The 20,997-nt window shown below is 43.9% G+C and overlaps 2 protein-coding genes across 8 annotated transcripts in view; both read right to left on the bottom strand.

Annotated features, from left to right (window-relative positions):
- Positions 1-6,968, bottom strand: part of Bphl (biphenyl hydrolase-like (serine hydrolase, breast epithelial mucin-associated antigen)) — a 36,490-nt gene extending 29,522 nt beyond the window's left edge. The window contains exons 1-2 of one of the 4 annotated variants that reach the window (XM_006516736.3): positions 6,784-6,968; positions 26-129 (exon numbers count right to left, since the gene is read on the bottom strand). In XM_006516736.3, coding sequence (XP_006516799.1) covers positions 26-129; positions 6,784-6,914 — 235 coding nt within the window. In that variant the 5' untranslated portion in view covers positions 6,915-6,968. Of the gene's footprint in view, positions 1-25; positions 130-6,674 lie in introns of all 4 variants that reach the window. The other 3 variants (XM_030247386.1, XM_006516737.2, NM_026512.1) reach the window with 3 other exon arrangements.
- A 2,414-nt stretch (positions 6,969-9,382) lies between these two features.
- The window catches only part of Ripk1 (receptor (TNFRSF)-interacting serine-threonine kinase 1), a 32,946-nt gene continuing 21,331 nt past the window's right edge, over positions 9,383-20,997 (bottom strand). For all 4 annotated transcript variants that reach the window (XM_030247206.1, NM_001359997.1, NM_009068.3 and 1 more), the window contains 4 exons: positions 17,721-17,811; positions 16,302-16,835; positions 14,373-14,513; positions 9,383-12,057 (listed from right to left, as the gene is read on the bottom strand). In XM_030247206.1, the coding sequence (XP_030103066.1) occupies positions 11,771-12,057; positions 14,373-14,513; positions 16,302-16,835; positions 17,721-17,811 (1,053 nt within the window). In that variant the 3' untranslated portion in view covers positions 9,383-11,770. The remainder of the gene's footprint in view (positions 12,058-14,372; positions 14,514-16,301; positions 16,836-17,720; positions 17,812-20,997) is intronic.

The raw sequence follows: 20,997 nt of genomic DNA, 5'->3' as shown, positions 1-20,997 counted from the left end.
GCGGTCCATGAGAATCCACACATACCCAACATCCCAGGAAGCAGGAGGATCGCATGTTCCCCTTCTCCCACGCGCTGGTAATGCAGGTGAACGCCATTCACAGCCACCTTGGCAGAAGTTACTGCAGTGCTGGAAGAGAAAAGAATTCCCGGAGGAAGACTTATTTACCATGCCAAACTGGTATATTTAATATTTACTATGACAGGGTATCATGCGTGAGTTAGCATCAGTACCCACTCGAGCACACATCACTGCTTTGGTTTGTGCCTCAGTTTTCCCATCCAGGTTGTGTCTTCATAACAGACTGCAAATCTGAACAGGGACTTCCTGTTTTGACCCACTCTGGCACCCGGGAGCTTGACCTCTGACCTAGTTAGATATTTTTTCTTCTTCTGGTCAACTTGACACAAACCTGGGTCCTCTTAGAAAAAAGGAACTTCGATTGCCAAAATGCCTCCGTTAGATTGGCTAAGGGGCTAGTCTATGGGACATTTTTAAACAGTTATGACTGATGTGGGAGAGCCTAGCCCACTGCAGGTGATGCTATTCTTAGTCAGGCAGTCCTGGGTTGTACTAGAAGACTGGGCAAGCAGCCTTTGTCCATGGCCTCTGCTTCAGCCCTTGACCTTATGACCTTCTTGGCCACTCCCATGATAAAGGGCGGTGACAAGAAGGATATGGGGAGGGGGCATGCCAGGACAGAAGAATTGCTCTTCTTCTTGTGGATTGGCAGTGAATTTAAGTCAACCACTGACTTGCTTTTCCTTCTACATACCTGATCCCATCTCTGTCCTTGGTCAAAATGATTACCAAAATGTGGTACTTTTAAAAAACCGAGGTTTTGCTTCCCTGTGCTGGTTTTATCTGATTCACTAACTTCAAGTATAAACAACACAAGCTGGGCATAGTGGCACACATGAAGACCCAGCACTTAGAGGGTAGAGAAAAGAGGATTACACAAGTTCAAAGTCAGCCTAGGATATGTAGGGAGACTCTGTCTTAAACAGTAGCAATAAAATCAGTAAAGAATGTGTGGTGGTTTGAATATGCTTGGCCCAGGGAGTGGCACTATTGGGAGGTGTGGCAATATTGGAATAGGTGTGGCCTTGTTGGAGGATGTGTCTTACTGTGGGAGTGGGTTTTGAGGTCCAGACCCTGCCATGCCTCCTACCATGACAAAAATGGACTGAACCTCTGAAACTGTAAGCCAGTCTCAATTAAATGTAGTCCCTTATAGGAGTTGCCCTAGGTCATGCTGCCTCTTTACAACAATGAAACCCTAACTAAGACAGAATGTATGGTGACGCTTGCTTTTAATCCTAGCACCAGGGAGGCAAAGACAGGCAATTCAAGGCCAGCCTGGTCTACAGAGTAAGCTACACGACAGCAAGGGCTACATTGAGATATCCTGTCTCAGGAAAAAAAAAAGAAAAGAAAAAAAGAAAAAAAAAAAGAACGTGGGCACGTGGGAATATGTGTTGAACATTGGTACATCTAATATAAGCATATAAATGTTCTTCTCCTGGATATTGTATGACAAAATTGGGAAATAAGAAGGCTCATCTACACAAACATCAGAGGGGCAATAATAAAGCCAATGTTGCCAATTTGTTTTTGTTAACATCCTATTCCCCTGGAGAATTGAGCGTTATTGTTAGGAAGGCTTTAAGCATCTTAGAATCGAGACAGGAGCAGAAAACATGTTTTCTACCGACAAAGACGCACTTCAACACAGTTCACTTATGGGCACATCTGCTTTGCTCCCGACCCAGCAGCCGAGAAGACAAAGCCGAGAGGATTTGGCCAGGGAGGGTTGGCTTAGGCTGGAGGCCCCTGGGCCAGATAAAGTTTCCTTTCTCTGTTCCCTGTTTCTGATATTAAATGAAGCAGCTGACTGGTGTTTACTGGGCAGTAAAGCACAAAGTACCATCTCCTCCTTCCATTGTTCCTCAAGCACAGGAGCTCTTTCAGGGTCTTCCTTCCCTGCAGGACCAAGAACGTGCTTGTCAAAGCCATAGTGCGCTATGCAGGTGTTCAAAGGAAAGCCTTCCCCCATCATCCTGAGTGCACAGAGCCAGTGGCTTTGGGGGACTGGTGTTGCTGCCAGAGCCCTGAGGATCATTGCCTCTCCCTGGAGCACTGGTTCACAGAGGCATCCTTCAGCCCATTTGATCATACCCGAGCCTCTGGCAAAAACAGCAACAGCAGCAGCAGCAACAACAACAACAACAATGAAAATCTAACTTCTTCCTGCGTCTGGCTGGATCTAAGGTTTGGTTGCCCATTCCAGATTTCTTTCTAAATTATCACCACCTAGCAGGAGTATAGGGACATCAGGTAGCCAGAGTTCAGCTTACTAGAGACTGGGCATCAGGGAAGGATATGCATAGGCTTGGAACTGGCTCTGGTGGAGGGAACAAGAGAGGTCATGTCAGGTTGGGCAGCAGTGACTGAGAGGAGAGAAAAGTCTCTTTTGTGAAGAAATAACAAAGAAGGATAAAAATCTACATAAGAGCAATGCAGGAGAGCATCGTTGGGAGGCCACACGGCATGCTCGTAAGCAGAATGAGAGGACAGAGGGACAAGAGTAGGGACTGGATGATGTGGGGTTCTGCTGTACGTGTAATCGGTCCCTGGTGCTTCATCTTAGGCATCCAGTGTGCTGTCACACCAGAGGGACATGCACCACACCAGTCCATCCTGCCAAGCACTGCTTCCACGCTCCAGGGATGGGGAGGAGGCAGAGAATTATTTACAAACAAGATTATTAAATATTAATAAATTCTTCATTTCAAGTAGAAGGAAAGGTTTGTATTTAACCACAGGGTGGCTGAAAACTGCCTTATTTCTATAGAAATATATGATGAATCACTTGGGGTCATGTCAAGCCCAAAGCATTGGCTCTGGTTTGTGAGGAGGTCGCTTTGACTGTGGTCAGGCCTCTTGTAAACAGTGAACTACATGTGGAAAGGGTCGGGCATACAGCTCAAGCCTTTGAGGGCCCTAATGCTTGCTACTTCTGGAACCACATTCAGTACTGGATTTCTCAAACTCTCACGTAGGAATAAGGACAGAAACCCTCAGAAAGCTTAAAGAACAATCAACCCCCCCCCCTTTTTTTTAGGCAGTCAGAGGTTCTTTTTTGTCCCTTCCCTCCCATTCTCCCAACAACCTGTCTTCTAACTATGGGATCTGAAGCAGGTGTGTTTATGAGATTGTGTTGTGTTTTACAAACACCCATGACTAGGACAATCCCAAGAAACTCTCAAAACTCAGAAACTCTGGCACAGCCCTGTAGCTGCTTCCAAAGCCACACCTTGCCGGACACTAAAGGCACGTCCTTCCTCCTGAAGCTTGAAGGCTAGCAGGAGATAGGCAGATAGGACTAGCCACTAGTTCCTTGTGTGCATGTGTGGGGGCTTTCAGGTAAAGGTGAAGGTGGTGGAGACCCTGGGTTGTGGATGCAACACACCAAGTTCAGCCTACCAGCACCAACATCTCTTTTCTCCTGTTATTTCAGCAGGGCTCAACATTTGAATTCAAATCATTGGCCAGCCTTCTAACTCCATGAACCCAGGCTGACACACTCTAAACAGGAAGTAGGCAACTGTATTTTTAAAATTTCTTCAGGAGAGTCCGACAGTCCAGCAAGATTGAGTTAATTTTTTAAAGAACAACAGAAGAATCACTTTTAAGAGGCCTCCAAAGTGTACCTTCCTGTCTCCTGTTGTCCTTGTCTCCGTTCCCTGGGTGTCCAGACCTGTGATGTTTTATATGATACTGGGGGAGGGGTCCTACTCCCCTCAAACAGGGAGAGATGATTATGTAGGAAGGCTAGAGCATAAGGGCTTAGGGCAAATAGGTAAATCAAATCAAGTACTTACTACCATGTGTCTGCACTTTCATAAGTTCTTTACCTACCTATTCATTTCTGAGCAGCACAGCAGTTAACAGAGAGGCCACAAGTTGGTGGGAAAGCTAATTTGATAATCACAGGATTAGATAACCCAGCCCAAGATGAGCATCTGAGGGTCTGACACAGAGTTTTGGCTTCAGCACTGGGCTAGCTAATCTCATGTTTACTAGACACACAAACTAGAGTTGTGAGAAAGGAGGGGGACCTTAATTGAGAAACCGTCTCCATAAGATCCAGCTGTAAGGCATTTTGTTAATTAGTGATTGATGGAGGAGGGCCCAGCCCATGGCAGGTGGTGCCATCTCTGGGCTGGTGACCTGGGTTCCGTAAGAACACAGGCTGAGCAAGCCACGAGGAGCATGCAAGAAAGCAGCACCCCTCCATGGCCTCTGCATCAGCTCCTGGCCTCCAGGTTCCTGCCCTGCTTGAGTTCCTGTGCTGACTGCCTTTGATGATCAACTGTGACATGGAAGCATAAGCTGAATAAACCCTTTCCCCCCCCAATTTGCATTTTGGTCATAGAAGCAATAGAAAGCCTAAGTGAGCACCTCACTTAGAGATGAAAATAGGGATTGCTTAATAAGATGCAGCTGCACTTTGTAAGTCCTTACTGCTTATACTCTGCTTCTCATCAATAACCGAGAGTCACAGTATCAACTGCTGCCACTACTTGATGACACAAAGTGTGGTGTCTTTTTATATATAGTGCTATTATTTATATATGTTAAGTTCCAAACCTGGACAAGTGGTTGAGGTGTCTATTTAACATATCAAAGTGGACCTGGCCTCTAGGTTCCCCCAGCATCCCTCATCCCTACCTGTTACAGGGTATAGTTGGCATTCCCTGCCCTCTACCCAGAACTCTCCAGCCTAGGGGCTAGGCTGTCATTTCCCCAGAGGCTCTTCCTTATATAATCCAGACATTTTTGGGTACCTGCCCCTTTTTGTACCTTTGGCCTCTTGGCTGCTGTAGTTGGTTCTCCTCTCCCCCTCCCTGGCCCTACCCCTCTGGACTTTCCCAGTTGTGTCTGCCTTTGGCTATGCTATCCTTATTTATCTATAATAAACTTTCTTCTCCATCATATCTAGGAGCGATCATGTCTTTTCCTGTCTTATTTCTTTTTCTTCATTCAATGTGCCAACTATGTCATTAATTGTACTTGTTAATTATTTATTTTTATTTTGTTTCACAATCATTGTTCCAAATACAAACACTGCAAGGTCAGGAATCTAGAGAGGTTGAGTAACTTGTCTACAGTCACACAGCTAAGAAGGGTCAATAATACAGTTATTTAGACTATGTGATCTCAAAAGCCCATGATTCTCTTTAATCTCCTGGCAAAAGTGGCATTCAGTCTCATTGCCAAGTCGGGGGGTGGAGGCAGCGATGAGGCGAAGGAATGGACCTGATTCTCTGGCCGGACCTCCTTAGGTTAACTCAGAAAATACTGTTTTCAGACTGTCAGATTTAGTAAATTATTAACATCAGAACGGACATACAACTCCCCACAGAAAAAATGACTTTTCAACAGATCACAGAGATCATGAAGTAAGGAAAGGGTCAAAGTTCCAAGTATCAGATTTACAAGAAACTCTGTGGTGCATAACTCAGCTACCTGCGGGCTGGACACTGGCTGTGAAGAGGTTTTCATGGGACTGTTGCGGCTGAGGCTGCAGCCTGGCTTCAGGATTAACCACCTGGAGCTGTTTCTCAGGTTACAGGCCGTTTGTATTTCTAAAACAATGCAGGGTGAGACTAAGGGAAACCTTAGCAGAGATCTTTTAGGAAGAGTGGTCTCCAGTGCAGCTAAGTGAATGAGACTCTCAACAGCCATTAAGTTGCCGATGAGCATGACATTAACACAACCTTAGTAGCCTCGTTCAAGCCCTTTTTGCAATCAGGAAACGGGATAACATGCCTCTTCACTAGCAATTTATACAACCAGAGTCACTGATATGTTTTCCAACGTGTATATTTAAAAAGTTGTTAAAGTCATATGAGAGAAGAAATCTGAATTGGATATAGACTAAGAGAGCTACACAATCATGCTACTAATGTTTAAAAACAAACAAACAAACAAACAAAAAAATGGGTCGCTTTTCCGTTCTTTCTACTTCCAGATTATATGCTCAAACGATTGGTTTCCACATCAGGTCTAATAAAGTTCCAAATGCTCGTTACTACTGTCAATGGCCCACCGATAGTAAACTGCACACGACCACTGCCTATGTCTGCATGTGTATAACATGGAGGGATGCGCACAACTTCAGCCTGCTCTATCCACATCTTCTGCTTACATTCTCTTGAGACCGTGCACCCATTTTCAAGACAGCAGGTCTCCATGAATGTTATTATTTTAGCAAAGGGCTGGAGTGTAGTGTAGAGGGAAATAGAAGTGAAGATTCGGTGTCCTGGCCATCACCACACACACACACACACACACACACACACTCGACTCTCTGGCAGGGGAACCTGGGACTTTGAATTTACACAGGTTCCCAAGCAGATTGTCTTGCACACTTAAGTTTAAAATTAGCAAGCAAAAGGACTCAGGAAACTTGGGCCCTGCCTGCCACTGAAGCAGGTTAGGCAGATTTCTGATTTGGCAGGAATAATTACTGTTCCCAGCAAATGGCTAAGAGGCCAGCAAGCCCCCCACCCCTTCCTTCCTCCCCAGTTCCTTCCCTGTGCACTGAGGAGGCTGGACCACCACCCAGCACGTAGAACCTAACCCCAGGCATCAAAGTGCTCGCACACCAGTTCTGCGGGATCTGGACGTGGGGTTTGAGCAAGGAAGGGCCGACAACGCCAGGCGTCCGTATCCCTCCCCGGCCAGTGGCCCTCGCTGCCCCGAGCACGCCATTACCCGAAGGTGGCTACGGGTTCGGCCTGGGGTACGCAGATCCGGGATTTCAGGGGCGAGAGGAGCAGCCGCAACCGCTGGGCCGCCGGGCGAACTGTTGCGGTCGCCATAGCTCCAGGTCGCACAAGCTCCATGGAACGCGCATGCGCCCGGCTGGATGCCACCCTTCAAGTGCTAAGCTCGAAGTCCCGCCCCTGGCCCGCTGTGCCTTGCTGGAGCTCGCTCTGCTCCTTGTCAGGCCTGCCCAGAAACAAAAACAGAGCGTGTCCTTCTAGTCCTAGCTCTCTCAGGGTGGACAGTTCAGTAGGCACTGCTCCTTGCTTGCAACTGCCAAGGAGTCCAAGGATATGGGTCGGCGGGGCCACCTGCTGTGCTGCCTTCACCTAAAGGGTATCTAAGCAGAGCCTCTGAGAGACAAGTGCACAGCAGACCATCCTGCCTCTGTTAAGGAAGGAAAGCTCAAGCTGGCCTAGAACTCTAGCTGATGTTGATCTTGAGCTCCTGATCCTCCTGACTCATGCTGGGACATCTGGCCTGCATCACTACACCTGACTATGTCCCACTTCCCACATTATCTAGCCCTGGTCCCTTGATGCTAAGCATAATGGTAGCAAGCCTTTAGGTTACTTAGAGCAACATTTATTATGCACGTCTTAAGAACTCATCATTTGTACATCTTGCTGTGTTAGCTTTATGCACCACTGTGACAAACATTTGAGAACAATGTAAAAGGGGGAAAGGTTCATGGTTTCAGAGCTCTAAGCTCAAGGTCATCCGGACCCATTTCTTTGGGCCCGAGGAAAGGCAGTGCATGGTGGGAGCGGAGGCACTTAAGTGTTAAGAGCACTTAACAGGCTGAGAGGGAGAAGAGAAAGAACTGGAAGAAACTGTTCAAAGGAAAAATTGTTCAAAGACATGCATGCTCCCAGTGACCTGCTTCTTGTAGTCAGGCCCCACCTCCTATATCTTCCAATAATACCAACAAACTATGAATCCATTAATAGATAACTCCATTGATTAAGTCAGAGTCCTCACGATCCAATTACCCAGCAATGACTAGTCCCAGTAATGGGGGGGGAGGGAGCTTTCAATACTTCATACCAAAAACTAGTCATTTTTGTGCCAGGTGCCTTAAAGTGTGTCACTATATTTTTAATTAGTATATGCTCCTTCTCCATCCATACTTCTTACCCCAGATTATAGACGAGGAAACAGTGGGAAGAGAAGTTAGAAAGGCTTGGCTCACAGAGCTGTGGAGGGGTATTCAGGTCGGCTTAGCTTCCTAATGCTATATGAAAACATCATACCTCTTACTACAATTACACTAGCTCTTAACTCTTTATAATCACTTATTTGTAAATGTCATTGAGTCTGTCCTCCATTTTAACCCCACCCCATTTTTTGAAGCGATAAAACCATGAAGGGAACCTTGATTTCTTCCCCTCTTCCCCTACCTCACCTTCTAAGGCCCTTTTTAAAAATATTGTCAGCAGTTATAAAACATTATCAGATTAAGTGGTTCAGTTTTAGCCACAATCTGGTTGTCAACCCTTTAGATATCTTTGTATACTGCTTATACCATAGAGAAGCCTAGGGTGAGGCTAGCCTTGGATGCTTGATCCTCCTGTGTCAGCCTCCCAAGTGCTGGGGATGCAGCAAAATACAGCAGAGGCAATTAAAGGAACACCCAGATATGTGGACAAGAGTTGACACACTACTGGAATTTTCACTGAATATAAACATGACATTTTGGAAAATGTGGTAACATAGAAGGTAGAAGATTCTGCCAAGGAAGTAAGTAGGCCCTACTTGTATAGAGAACTGACTTCCATCAGTTGGCCTCTGACCTCCACATTAAAGAAAAAAAAAGCACATGTGCACACAAAATAAATAAATAAATAGATAGATAGGATACTGAGTGGGTATGTTGTTCATTTATGAACCTTCATTAACTTAAAGTGAAATGGTTGAAAATATTTACCCTGTTAGAATAGGTTGCATCTTTTTGTAAACAACTCTTAAGAAAGCAAAGAAAAAAAATACATCAAGATAATGGTTAAGAGGTTTTTGAGGGGGCTGGTGAGATGGCTCAGCGGTTAAGTGCAATGACTGCTCTTCTGGAGGTCATTGAGTTCCAATTCCAGCAATCACGTGGTGGTTCACAACCATCTGGTCAGCTACAGTGTACTCATAGACATAAATAAATAGATCTAAAAAAACAAGTCTTTGAGGCAGGGCTCCTTTTCTCATTCTTTACAGTAACCACACAACTGATGAAAGACAGGACCACAAGCACAGCAAGTAGAAAACCTGTGCTTGGGAGCAACTGTCGAGTCTCCTCTCTTGTTTTCCGGCCTGGCTCCCCTTGCTTATCTGGTTTCTGGCCAGGTATAGTCGTGCCGTGTAGCTTGGACTGAAACCCTCAGAGGTAAGCACAGCTCTTTTCAGGGAGGCACTTAGAGCAGAGCTGAAAGGCCTCTGAGCCATGTGGAAGGACTGCCGTGGTGCTGGCCCCTTGGGGACAGAGTGTGCTGCATGGGAACACCTGTTCACCATCAGCATACCCTTCTGTTAGCAGCACAGGAGATGCCAACATGAGCAGTATAGTCACATAAATTTTATTCAGTACTCTGTATTTAAAGTACAAATATATATGTATATGCATATGTATACATTAAAGAAAGGTTATCTTATTAAAAACAGAACCAAACAGAACTCTGAGTTCTGGGAACAGGGTTAGTCTCCTCAGGCCTTCAGTGTTCTGGTGGCCATCTTGTTTTTCCATGATGTGGACAATGACACTCAGGTCTGACTTGTACCCCAGTCCACTGCATTCTGCTCGGCTTAGGAGGTGGCTTTAAAGAGGTGTTCTAATTCCACGCTGGGCTCCCAGAGGGACTCCCACACTCCACGTACTTGTTCGGAGCAGGTACCACTGACTACAAAGTCATCAGTTATTGTGATACAGCGGAAGCAAATGGGAGTGCTTAAAGGTCTTTGGGTCTAGCCTGTCAATGACTGGCTTTGTGTCACGCGCCCAGATCTCTTGTACAAGGGCACACACCATGAGAGTAAACGGCTTCATCTACTGACCATCCTTCAACTCATACAGGCTCAGCCACAACTCGAGGTGCCAAGCCATTGTCTGGCTGTCAGTGGTGAGCCTGGAAAAGATCTGAAAGTCTGTGGTCACAATCCAGGCCTGGATCTGAAGCACCTATCTTCAGCAGTGGACACACAAGTCTTCCCCTACTGAACACTAACAGACATGATTTTAATACTAGGACCCTGATTGCTACTGCAATTCCAAAACCAGCTCTGGCCTCCCTTGCTATTTTATTCTCCTTAAAACTCCACTAGAAGCAGTTTCTAATTCTGTCTTCTTAAAACAGCATTAGAAGTTAAAAAGAAAACATTTTTTAAAGACTATGCAGGCTCCTTCAGGAAAGCCTGGAACCTTCCCTGCTCCAATTCCCTTCCACTGTGCATGTTCCATGCTGTTAATGATGGCCTAGCCTGTGTGACAGGAGAAGTAAGGCATATAAACTTACAGCAGGAAGCTGGGTGGTGGTGGCACATGCCTTTATTCCCAGCACTCAGGAGGCAGAGGCAGGCAGATCTCTGAATTGGGAGACCAATCTGGTCTACAAAGTGAGTTCCAGGACAGCGAGAACTGAGAAACCTTGTCTGGGGATGGGGGAAATAACGTTACAGGAGAGTCCCTCCAAAGAACATGTAGCAATATCTAGTTATTTTTCTCACACCTGGTGGGTGTTGTGAGGTTGACTTGTACTGTTGGCATCTTGCAGATGGAGGCCAGGAATGTTCCCAAATATCCTACTGAGTACAGGATAGCCCAACAAAGGAGGATGAAGTGCCAATGAGTGCCAGAATGGCCAACAAGGCCAAAGCGGCTGTGCAGCCCATCCTAACAGTGACTGTGGCTGGTGTAGGCGGCTTCAGTCTTCTACCCTAGCTCCTTCACTCACTTGTAGGTTGCAATATGGGCTTCCTAAAGGCACAAGATGACTCTGAAGCTGTCCTTTCTTGATTGGTGGCACACAGAAGAAACATATTTGTACAGCACACTGGAGAAAACTGAGGAAACAGTTTATTGGGCACAGGGAACAGTGCTAAGGCACCAGTCATATCCAGAGAGGAGGAGATGGTATTTCCCGATCAGTGTTTCCTGCACATCTGTTCCCTCTGTGGGGCTCACAGGGTGGGAAACTGCATGAAGCGCCAGAATGGTAGAGAAACTTTAGAAACTTAAAAGTAGACTTTTTACAGCAGCCAGAACCAGCAGCAGCTCTGCAATGACAGCCAGTACCTGAGCTGCAATGACAGCCAGTACCTGAAGATCTCTCTCTGCCCTGCACCTTTTTCTCCTTAGCACTCCTTAAAAATCTCTCACTAATTGATAATTTGATAGACTAGAATTACACATGATTCTTAAAGCTTAAGGTGACAGTACAGCATTGGATGCTCAAGTTAACAGATCCTATAGTTTTTAGAAGAGCCGTGGCTCATAGAAGGCATTTGAGCAGAACTTTTCTGACTCACAGTCCATGAAGCGGGAAGCTAGCTGATTTTACATTCTTTGAATGTTTTTTGTTTGTTTTCCCCTTACCCAATGAAACCACAGGAAACTGAGCAAATAACCTAAGTGATGACTATGACACAAGCTGAACGAAGGCCACCTTCCCCCAACATCTTCTCTCCCTTTGAAAACTCAATACACTGTATTTTTAATTTTTTTCCTCCTACTGGTCATGGACCGACCATTCATTCAGCGGTCTTTATGCTTGCATGTTCTGAAGAATCACTGTGGGCTTCAGATTTCTCTTCCCATCCACCAGTTCCAAACTGCATGACCCTGTGTGCTCAAATGCAGAGCTCATGCTGAGATAGAGTTCTGAAGGCTAGTGGGCAAACGGGGTTTGTGCACCAGACAAATAGTTTGCTTCCCACTGCCAGAGCCTGCCCAGGCTTAGCTCTGGCTGGCACGAATCAAGTGGTTCAGCAGGTCTATCCTGCAACATTGGTGAAGTGCCTGGGCCAACTTTCCCACTGTGGCCCCTTTGGTGCCTTCCCGCATCAGCCACTTCTGAAGCATTTGGTAAACTTTCTCTTTCAGTCCATCTCTTTCATAGTCATGGTCGATTTCATCGATCTGAGACTCAGTGAAGCCCAGCTTGCGGGCACAGTTTTTCCACTGCCTTCCCAGGTTTTCCCTGATAGGGTTCAGGTGTTCATCAGTCAGACTAGTGGTGTTATCTGTTAAATGGAAAAGAGAAGAAACATCAGGCTGCAGCCCATCTGACCAGTCTAGTGTCTGGTTTTGCTGAAAAGGCCCAGGAAAGTAAAGAATATGAAGAGACATAGAGAGAAATTGTTTTGTTTCGAGACAATCTTGCACTGTAGCCCCTTTGTCTCTCTGGGACTTGGATTATAGTGTGCACCACTATGCCTGGTGCTAACTTAGCTGTTATTGACTTGTTGGGCAATACTTGACCTAACCACAGCCACTCAGGAGTCTTTATATAGAGTTAAAATAGGCTGCTGTTTCCTCCTCGGCAGATGTGTAGCTTCCTGAGCCCTAACTGATGGCTTCATGAACAAAAGCCCTACTACATGGCTAGCTGTTCTATTCAACTCCCACTTGAGTCCTGTTCTAGTTAGACTAACTGGATATAATGGGCAGTGATGGGGTGGGGGTGGGGCAGGAAAACTGTCAACTTACACAGGGTGAAGTCCAAGGACACTCATTTCTAGACAGTTCACTTTCCTCTTTTTCCCCCTTCCCTCTCCCTTTTGCTCCAGCTCTGCTCCCTCCAACCCCCCCCCCCCCGTCACTCACTTTCCTCTTAACAAGGACACTGAGACCAAGTGTAACCTTCATTTAATTACTATGTCTTCCCTTATCTCTCAGTGGATGAGAATATAAACTTTTCAAGGTTTTTTTTTTTGTCTTATAAATCAAAGACTCTTCATTTTATATATACACAGCCTTTCTCTTGCTATTAGCTTCATCACCTTAGATGTTCATAAAAATAACACATATAGGGAACACATGAAGATAAGAAAAGGCCCAGTATTGTGGTGAATGCTTTTAATCCCAGTACTTGGGAGACAGAGGCAGGTGGATTTATGTGAGTTCAAGGCCAGTCTGATCTACATACAGAACAAGTACCAGGGCTATAGGTATGTCTCTCTCTGTGTACACACACACACACACACACACACACTCAGACTGGTAGTGGTGGTGGACAGGGAGATAGAGATAGACAGATACGGAGAGAAGGGAGAGAAGAAAAGACAAAGTCACCATAATAGTCTTTTGTTCTCATGCCACCTCAGAACCTTGTTTCTCCCTCAGCTCCATTCCTTCTTCAGTACCGTAGTGCAGAGTCCATCAACTATGGCAGCAGACTAAGACCCTCCTAAGATAACTGTAAATTGCCAGTGTCTGCAGGAGCCCTGGGTGTCAGTAGAGTCACAAAGGTAACTCCAGTTCCTCAAAAGCTAAGAACCCATCTCTCAGGCATTTTAAAGACCACTCCTCTAATGGAATAGTACAGGGATTGGTGTGGCCTAAGGGCCAAGTCTGGCTTCTGCTTTTTGTAAATAGTTTCAGGATCCATATCTGTCCTCATCTTTGTGCAAACTACCTGTGGCTGCTTCTGTACTCCAATTACAGAGAGGCCTCAGGGTCAGCAGAGCCTTGCCTAACCCTATGTAAATCAGAAAGTTGAATTCTGGCTTCTTTCTGAGACAGGGTCTTGCTATAGCCAGGGTGGCCTGGGACTCACCATCTTCCCACTTTAACTGCCCTAGTGATGGATTATTGGCATACATCACCACACATGGCAGAGTGCTGTGGACACCTCTGAGCACTCTTGTTTTGATTACAGAGTGCTGTGGACGGCATGGTCTCCTGCACTTTACAGAATCTCTTTGCTGTAGAGCCAAGGGAGCTATTTCCTTAAGTCTGAACAGGATCATGGGTGATACATGGGTTTAACACTCCCAGGCGGTGCCCTATGTTTTCAACTCACACTGATTAGTTTAAACTTTATAGCACCACCACCAATTAGATACTGCAATTCTCCCTGTTTAAAAAAAAATAGATTACAAAAGATTAAAAACTACTGCGTAGGGGCTGGAGTAGATGGCTCAGCAGTTAAGAGCACTTGTTCTTGCTTGGGTCAGTTTCCAACATTCCCAGAGCTCACAACTATCCATAATTCCAGTTCCAAAGGATCTGACACCCTCTTCTGACCTTTGTAGGCACCAGTCGTGCATGTAGTACATGAAGACAAAACAGTCATACAAATAGTATATAAATCTAAAAAAATTAAGGAGGAAATATAGGACAACTCAGGGAGAACCTTAAAAGAAGATTCTATCATGTTCTCTTCAAGAAGTAAAAATTGTCAAGAGACAATTCATAAGATACTACAAGTCATAAGATACTACACCCTTAAAAAAAATTCCCTTCAATGCTGGGAACTGAGTTCAAGGCTTCATGCATGCTAGGCAGGCATTCTACCATAGCTATTCAGCCCAACATTGATCCTTAAGAATTTTACCAAAGATGGCTTGGTGTCTGGAAGTCGACTCTTCTTTGCAAGTATTGTTTGGTGGTTGTGAATTCAGTCCAACATCCATATAATTGTGGTTTCCAATCTGAATACCAGAACTATTGAATATAGTATATTTTATGAGGTCATCTGAATAGAAAAAGAGATATAAGTAAGTGCATGGGATTGAAAGCAAGAGAAAATATATGGCATGTAAAGGTATGGGGCTTTAATATAGATGTTCAACTGCTTATCCTATGATATCCTTAACAGTCATTTCTTTATAATATGGCTTCTCGACTTCACAACCATTAACAAAAGACATCAGTGTTGGCAAGAATGTGGGAATATGAAGGGAATGATCTATACATTGTTAGCAATGAAAATCATATAACCAATGTGGACTACAGTATTGAGTATCTTAGAAATTAAAGATAGAATTACCATGATTCAGTAATTCCATTCTAGGTATGTACACATACATGCACATAAAGAGACACAGAGACAGACTGCCTAAAGATGTCTATATCCATGTTTACAGCAGAATCACTCAAAACAATAGCTAGCATCCCAAGTGCTACTTTATTCTCCTTTCCCACATACTGGTAACCCATCCTCCTTACATGGCAGTTAGTGTTGGGAAGCTCACATTTGTTAGTTACACCTGCTCACAGAAGCAAGGGAAAGAATCAAGCTGCAGTGAGGAAATACAATCTGTTCATCTACTAAGTTGGTGGTCTATGAGATCCTCCTTAGGGCATAGTAATTCCATGACCGACTGTGAACTGAGAGTCCCTACTACTGGCAAAGATTCAGCATCATTAAGGGGATCTATTCTCAGCAGGACTGGGGCCTAAAGAGAGAGTAAGGACGCCTGCAGCAAACTAGTAAGACTGGGCTACTCATCTGGAGAGAGGACCAGAAAACGACATGTTAGGTATCGGTTATGAATGTTTTGCACATCCTCAGATTCAAGCTCCTTGAGGAAAGAAGCTCCAGCTGTTTGTCCATAGCTCTCCAGCAGCCTGGTACAAAGCAGGAAGCCCTCTAGGGATTTTTATTGAACTAATAATGAATGAATAAAATACAATGGCGACACAAACCATTTTAGCTGAAAATGCAAAGGGAACAACCACTTCCAGGAAAACCTACAGAAAAGGCAGGAAACTTTGGGGAACTTGTCATTTTGAAAGAAACTGGTCTTTTGTGTGCTTGTTTTGTATCAAGGACCACAGGGCTTCATGCATGCTAGGCCAGCTCTGTACCACTGAGCTACACAGCCCGCTCAGTGGTTCTCAAAGCTCCTCCTACATATGCTGGATCCAGGACTGCTAGGATACAGTACAGCTATTGCTAACATCTGGATAAGTGAAGGGTTATTGATGATACCTGGTTAAGTGAAGGCAGCATGGGAACTATTATTTTGTAATAATGGTGAATACTAAGTTACTTCAATGCTAAAGTATTAGAAACCACATCAACTAGCTTGGATATTATCAGAGAGAGCTATGGAAAATGAAAACCATCTTTCTTACCACAAATTGTAGTCTATATCTAAATAAGAAACAAAAATACCTAAGACTTCTTTCCTACACTCAGAAGACAAGAAGCAAGATAAAAGAATTTAAGAAAATACTTTCCATTTATTGGAGTGGCTGGGTAGCTTGAGATTAGCAGCCTAAAGAGAAATGCCTATCAGTTATAAGGATCTATAATCCACACTGGAGGCATCCATGATGAGTCATAGGCAAACACAATTACACACCAAGTGGTCTGATGGAGACTATTTCAATGTGGAAGGCTGCACCTGTCTGCTACAGGCTCTAAGTAATATACTCTTTGTCCCCATGAATAACTTACACTCAACAACAATGCTAGTAGTGCTTCATTCTCGGGGATAAAAAAGGACAAGATGGGGACTATTAAAAACTCACTTACCTGCTACTGGCCCAGAGAAGTATGGCATGGTGGGTGTGCTTCCCGGTATGTTGGTCTCTGGCACTGGAGTTTTATAAGTACTATACATTTGGCTTAGATTTGGCGGATACCAAACTCCTGTACCTGTAGTTCCAAATCCATGCTGATTATACAATCCATTGTTCCAAACTGTTTGGGTGGCTGGCCATGACAGCTGTTGCACTGCAATTCCACGACTCGTTGTGCTGGGATCAGAATGACCTCTTGCTCCTGCACTCTTAATATTCTCACGAGCTCTCTGCTGTGCAAAGGGGTCATGAGAGACCCTTCGTTTCCTTTCCTCCTCTCTGTTGTAAGCCTCATTCTGCCTTGGCTGCGGTTTTGTCTGTTTCTCTGCAAATATTCCAAAAGCATGATAGCTGGCTTCCTCTTGCAGCTTAGCCTGCACACTGCGATCATTCTCGTCCTGTGGGTACTCTGGGGAGGAAGAAAACCAGGACTCCTCCACAGGACCCATCTGGAGCCCCTGGGAACTGTGCAGCGATCCAGGTTGTTCTGTAGCAGAGAAGACATCATCAGTACAATAAGTAAGTGACACTTTTGTGAACCTGTCCTTGAGTGACATACTGAAAAAGAACCATGCAAAACATATAACAATCTCCTTCCTATAAGTTTAGTATATGATCAGCAGGCACCCTGGCTGCCAAGCAAGAACACAAAGAAATTATCACAAGCAACACAAGAGAGAGTGTTGCAGGATTAGCTGAGGCAGAAGGGGACTTGAGTTGGACCGAGATGGTGACTATCACCTTGAAACCATGTGGAGTCTAAAAACAGCAGCAGCTAAGTCCTGGGCACATCCTATTGTTCTTTTCTTCTTGAAAAGCCAGTAGGAGGGCTGGAGATGGCTCTGTGATTCAGGGCACTTATTCTTGCTAAGGACTTAGGGTGGTTCACAACAATCTGCAACTAAAGTTTCAGATCTAATGCTGCCATGGACACTGTCCATATATGGTACACAGACTCAGACACACATACAACATATACATACATACAATACATACATACATACATACACGCGGCAGTGACCTTGCTATCTCACACTGTCTTCCCTTTTGACATAATGAAAACACACTCCTGCGTGAGTCTGAGACCAACTTTTCTGCAGTGCTCTGATCTCAAGGACTATGCACCCGCGTGTGTCCCTGACTTCCTCCTTAACTGTCACCGTCTTTCTGTGAAGTGCATCAGATCATTTATGTCAGGACACTGTTGTTTTGGTGAGCATATAGTGAAAAAGTATTTCCAAGATATGTATGTGACTGGATTCTAGAGGACACATAAATTCTATTAAGCCAGTTGTTTGATTTTACGTTTTCAGAAGTATTTTAGGGATAGAGTAAGTGAGCGAGTATGCAAATGAACGAATAGGTGAGTTACCTGAATTTGACCTGCTCGGAGGTAAGGGTACACAGTCATGCTGCAGTGAAAACATTCTCTGCAGCACTGGGCTTTGATCTGGATACTCTTTCTGTAATGAGAAGACATGTACACACTTTAGTAACCAGTAGAAAATTATTCTGAAAAGAATCCATCTCTTCACACCATTAAGATATTTCATACAAATTTAATTAGCAGTAACCTTTTTTAACAAACTAAACATTTTCCCAAGAGATAAACCGATATGTCAAATTAACATAGTTGGAGGACTTATATTTCCTGATTTCAAAAGTCCCCACAAAGGGAACAAAATCAGAGTGCTGATACTTACATAAAACAGACACACAGATCAAAAGTACAGAAAAGGTATAGCCTAGAAATACTCTCCACCCCATTACATGGCTGACTGATGTTTGACCAGGGTGGCCTGGAACATTCAGCGAGGGGAAAACTGGACATAGACATATAAAAAATGAAGACGGACCCAAACTATATACAAAAATTAACTCAAAATACATCAGTGACCCAAATTTAAGGGATCAAAGTATAATACTCTTAGAAGAAAGTACAGACAAAAATAGTCATGACGCTGGTCCCTGCAACAATTTCCTGACAATGACACCAAAAGCACAGCTAACGGTTCTCATGCAATCAAGTCAAATTTATGTCACATCAAAATTTAAGTGTGTGCATCAGAAGAAACTACCAAAAGAGTGAAAAGACAACCCACAGGATGGGAATATATTTGTAAATGAATATATAAAGAACTTCTCCAACTCAACAACAACAGCAACAACAACTACCACAACCATCCACAATCCTACAAATAACCCAGTTTAGAAACTTGCAAAGGGAGGGTTGTAGATATAACTGGATGGTAGAATACTGCCCAGCACATGCAAGGTCCTGGGTGGATCCCAAGCACTATAACATTATTCTAGCCAGGCACATGGGTGGGACACATCTATAACCCCCGCATGTGGGGTGGAGTCAGGAGGATTATGAGTGGGAGACAAGCTTTGGCTCTTTAGTTTGACACTGTCAAAACCAAAAACAACATACAAACACCCCTAAAGTGGAAAAAAACCGAAGCAGTGTTTCTCCAAAGAAGATGTATAATGGGAACTAGCAGCAGCCCGGGAGAGATGCTCAAGCACCAGAAAATGCTACTTTACATCGACTAGAATAAACCAAGGACAATCACAGCATAAAACAGCGTGCTTGTGAGGATTTGGCAACTGAACTCTTGTAGACTGCTGCTGTGAGATGGTTCTGATGCCATGGAAAATAGTTTAAAGGCTCCTAAAAGTGAAACAGGATGTCTGCGTGGTCTACCCATTTCATCCCTAAATAAATAGCACAAAGAAATGGAAGCACAGTGTTTCATGGCATCAACCAGCAGCTCAAAGGGAGAAACAGGCCTGACATCTATCAAGGGGAGTTGTCACAGACAACTGTGGTACTATCCACAGAGTGGAATGTTATTCACCAACAAAATGAATGGCATGGTAAACAAAATACTTCCACAAATGGAAAAATACCATATGGCTTTATTCCTTGGGCTACCTAGAACAGGCAAATTCAGAGACCGAAAATAAAGATTCCCCAGAGGCTGGGGAGAGGGAGAATTAGGGACTTATTATTTAGTAAGTTGACTTTGGGTTTGTGATGATAAAACTCTAGAAATGGAAAGTGGTTGTCTTAGTGAGGGTTTCTATTCCTGCACAAACATCATGACCAAGAAGCACTTGGGGAGGAAAGGGTTTATTCAGCTTACACTTCCATACTGCTGTCCATCACCAAGGAAGTCAGGACTGGAACTCAAGCAGGTCAGGAAGCAGGAGCTGATGCAGAGGCCATGGAAGGATGTTACTTACTAGCTTGCTTCCCCTGGCTTGCTCAGCCTGCTCTTATAACCAAGACTACCAGCCCAGGGATGGCACCACCCACAAGAGGCCTTTCCTCCTTGATCACTAATTGAGAAAATGCCTTACAGTTGGATCTCTTGGAGGCATTTCCTCAACTGAAGCTCCTTTCTCTGTGATAACTCCAGCTGTGTCAAATTGACACAAAAACCAGCCAGTACAGTGGTGATGGTTAAGCAACCCCGAACTATATACTTCACATGGCTAGAAAAGTTAATTTTATGCATATTTTATCACAATAATTACAAAGTAGGGGTGGAGATACAGCTTAATCAAAGAGTCTGCACAAGGTCCTAAAATCAATCCTCAGGATAAGGGGAAGGTAGTAAGAGAGATAATCTTCTTTATATAAATTACATTTTTATTAAAAAATATGAATTGTAGAAAATTATATTTTTCAAAATCCTACCAAAGATATAAGGTTAACATTTTTATAACTTTCCTCTAAGATTTTTTTCCTATTCACATTTGTATTTTGTACTTATCAGAATATTAATATCAATAAGTGGTTCAAAATAATTTCCTGAATAAATGCATTATTTGGGAAGGACCGTATGTTTTCAGATCAGTCATGGTTTGGGGCATCTATTTAAGATATTCACATTGTTCCCAAATTTTTACTTGTTAACTAAGGTATAAGTGCTTTTGATATTACATGTTTGCGTGCGCATGCTAGGATGCACTCCTAACACTGTGAGTATCCATGCATTGGCAGTTTCATAATGCTTTGAACACATATGTGAGGACAGGTCTTTACAATGCCTGATGGCTAATTTAGCTTCCAAGAAACTTCACCAATTGGTGAAGTCAATGTCTATTATTCTGCATTTTTACCAACACTTATTATCCATCATTCAAAAATGGTAATCTTCGGGGTGAAAAACGAAGTGATTCAATTTGTTTTTCTGTGAGATCAGATACAGTTCAGAGATTTGCTCGTCAGTGATATGGTATTTCTTCCTATTATGATTCTTGTTTAAAAACAATGTTTTAGCTACATCATCTGTTTCCTAGGGTGGTATGTTTGTTTGTTCCTTTCTTTCTTTTCCCCCCATACCAACAAGTTTGTTGTGTTCTCTAGAGAATTTGGTGGGATTTGTCATTAGGACTGTGTTCTATATATCAGTGACATTAGGAAAGCTAAAAGCTTTAGTGGGCTCTATGCTTCTTTCATCCCACAATTATGCCAGCATATATTTAGCATTCTCTCATGTCTTTTTGAAAGGTTTCTGCATGTGTGCCCATCTATAGACACTCTGTACCACCTGATATGGTTTTATTTTGCATTTCCCAGATTACTAGTAGCGTTATATGCTTTTCTGATGTAGTTGTTGGCTGCTTGAGTATTCTCT

Source organism: Mus musculus, chromosome 13 (assembly GCF_000001635.26).
Source record: "Mus musculus strain C57BL/6J chromosome 13, GRCm38.p6 C57BL/6J".
NCBI lineage: Eukaryota > Metazoa > Chordata > Mammalia > Rodentia > Muridae > Mus > Mus musculus.
The sequence above is the reverse complement of the archived record's forward strand: the minus strand, read 5'-3'. Positions and strand labels throughout refer to the sequence as shown.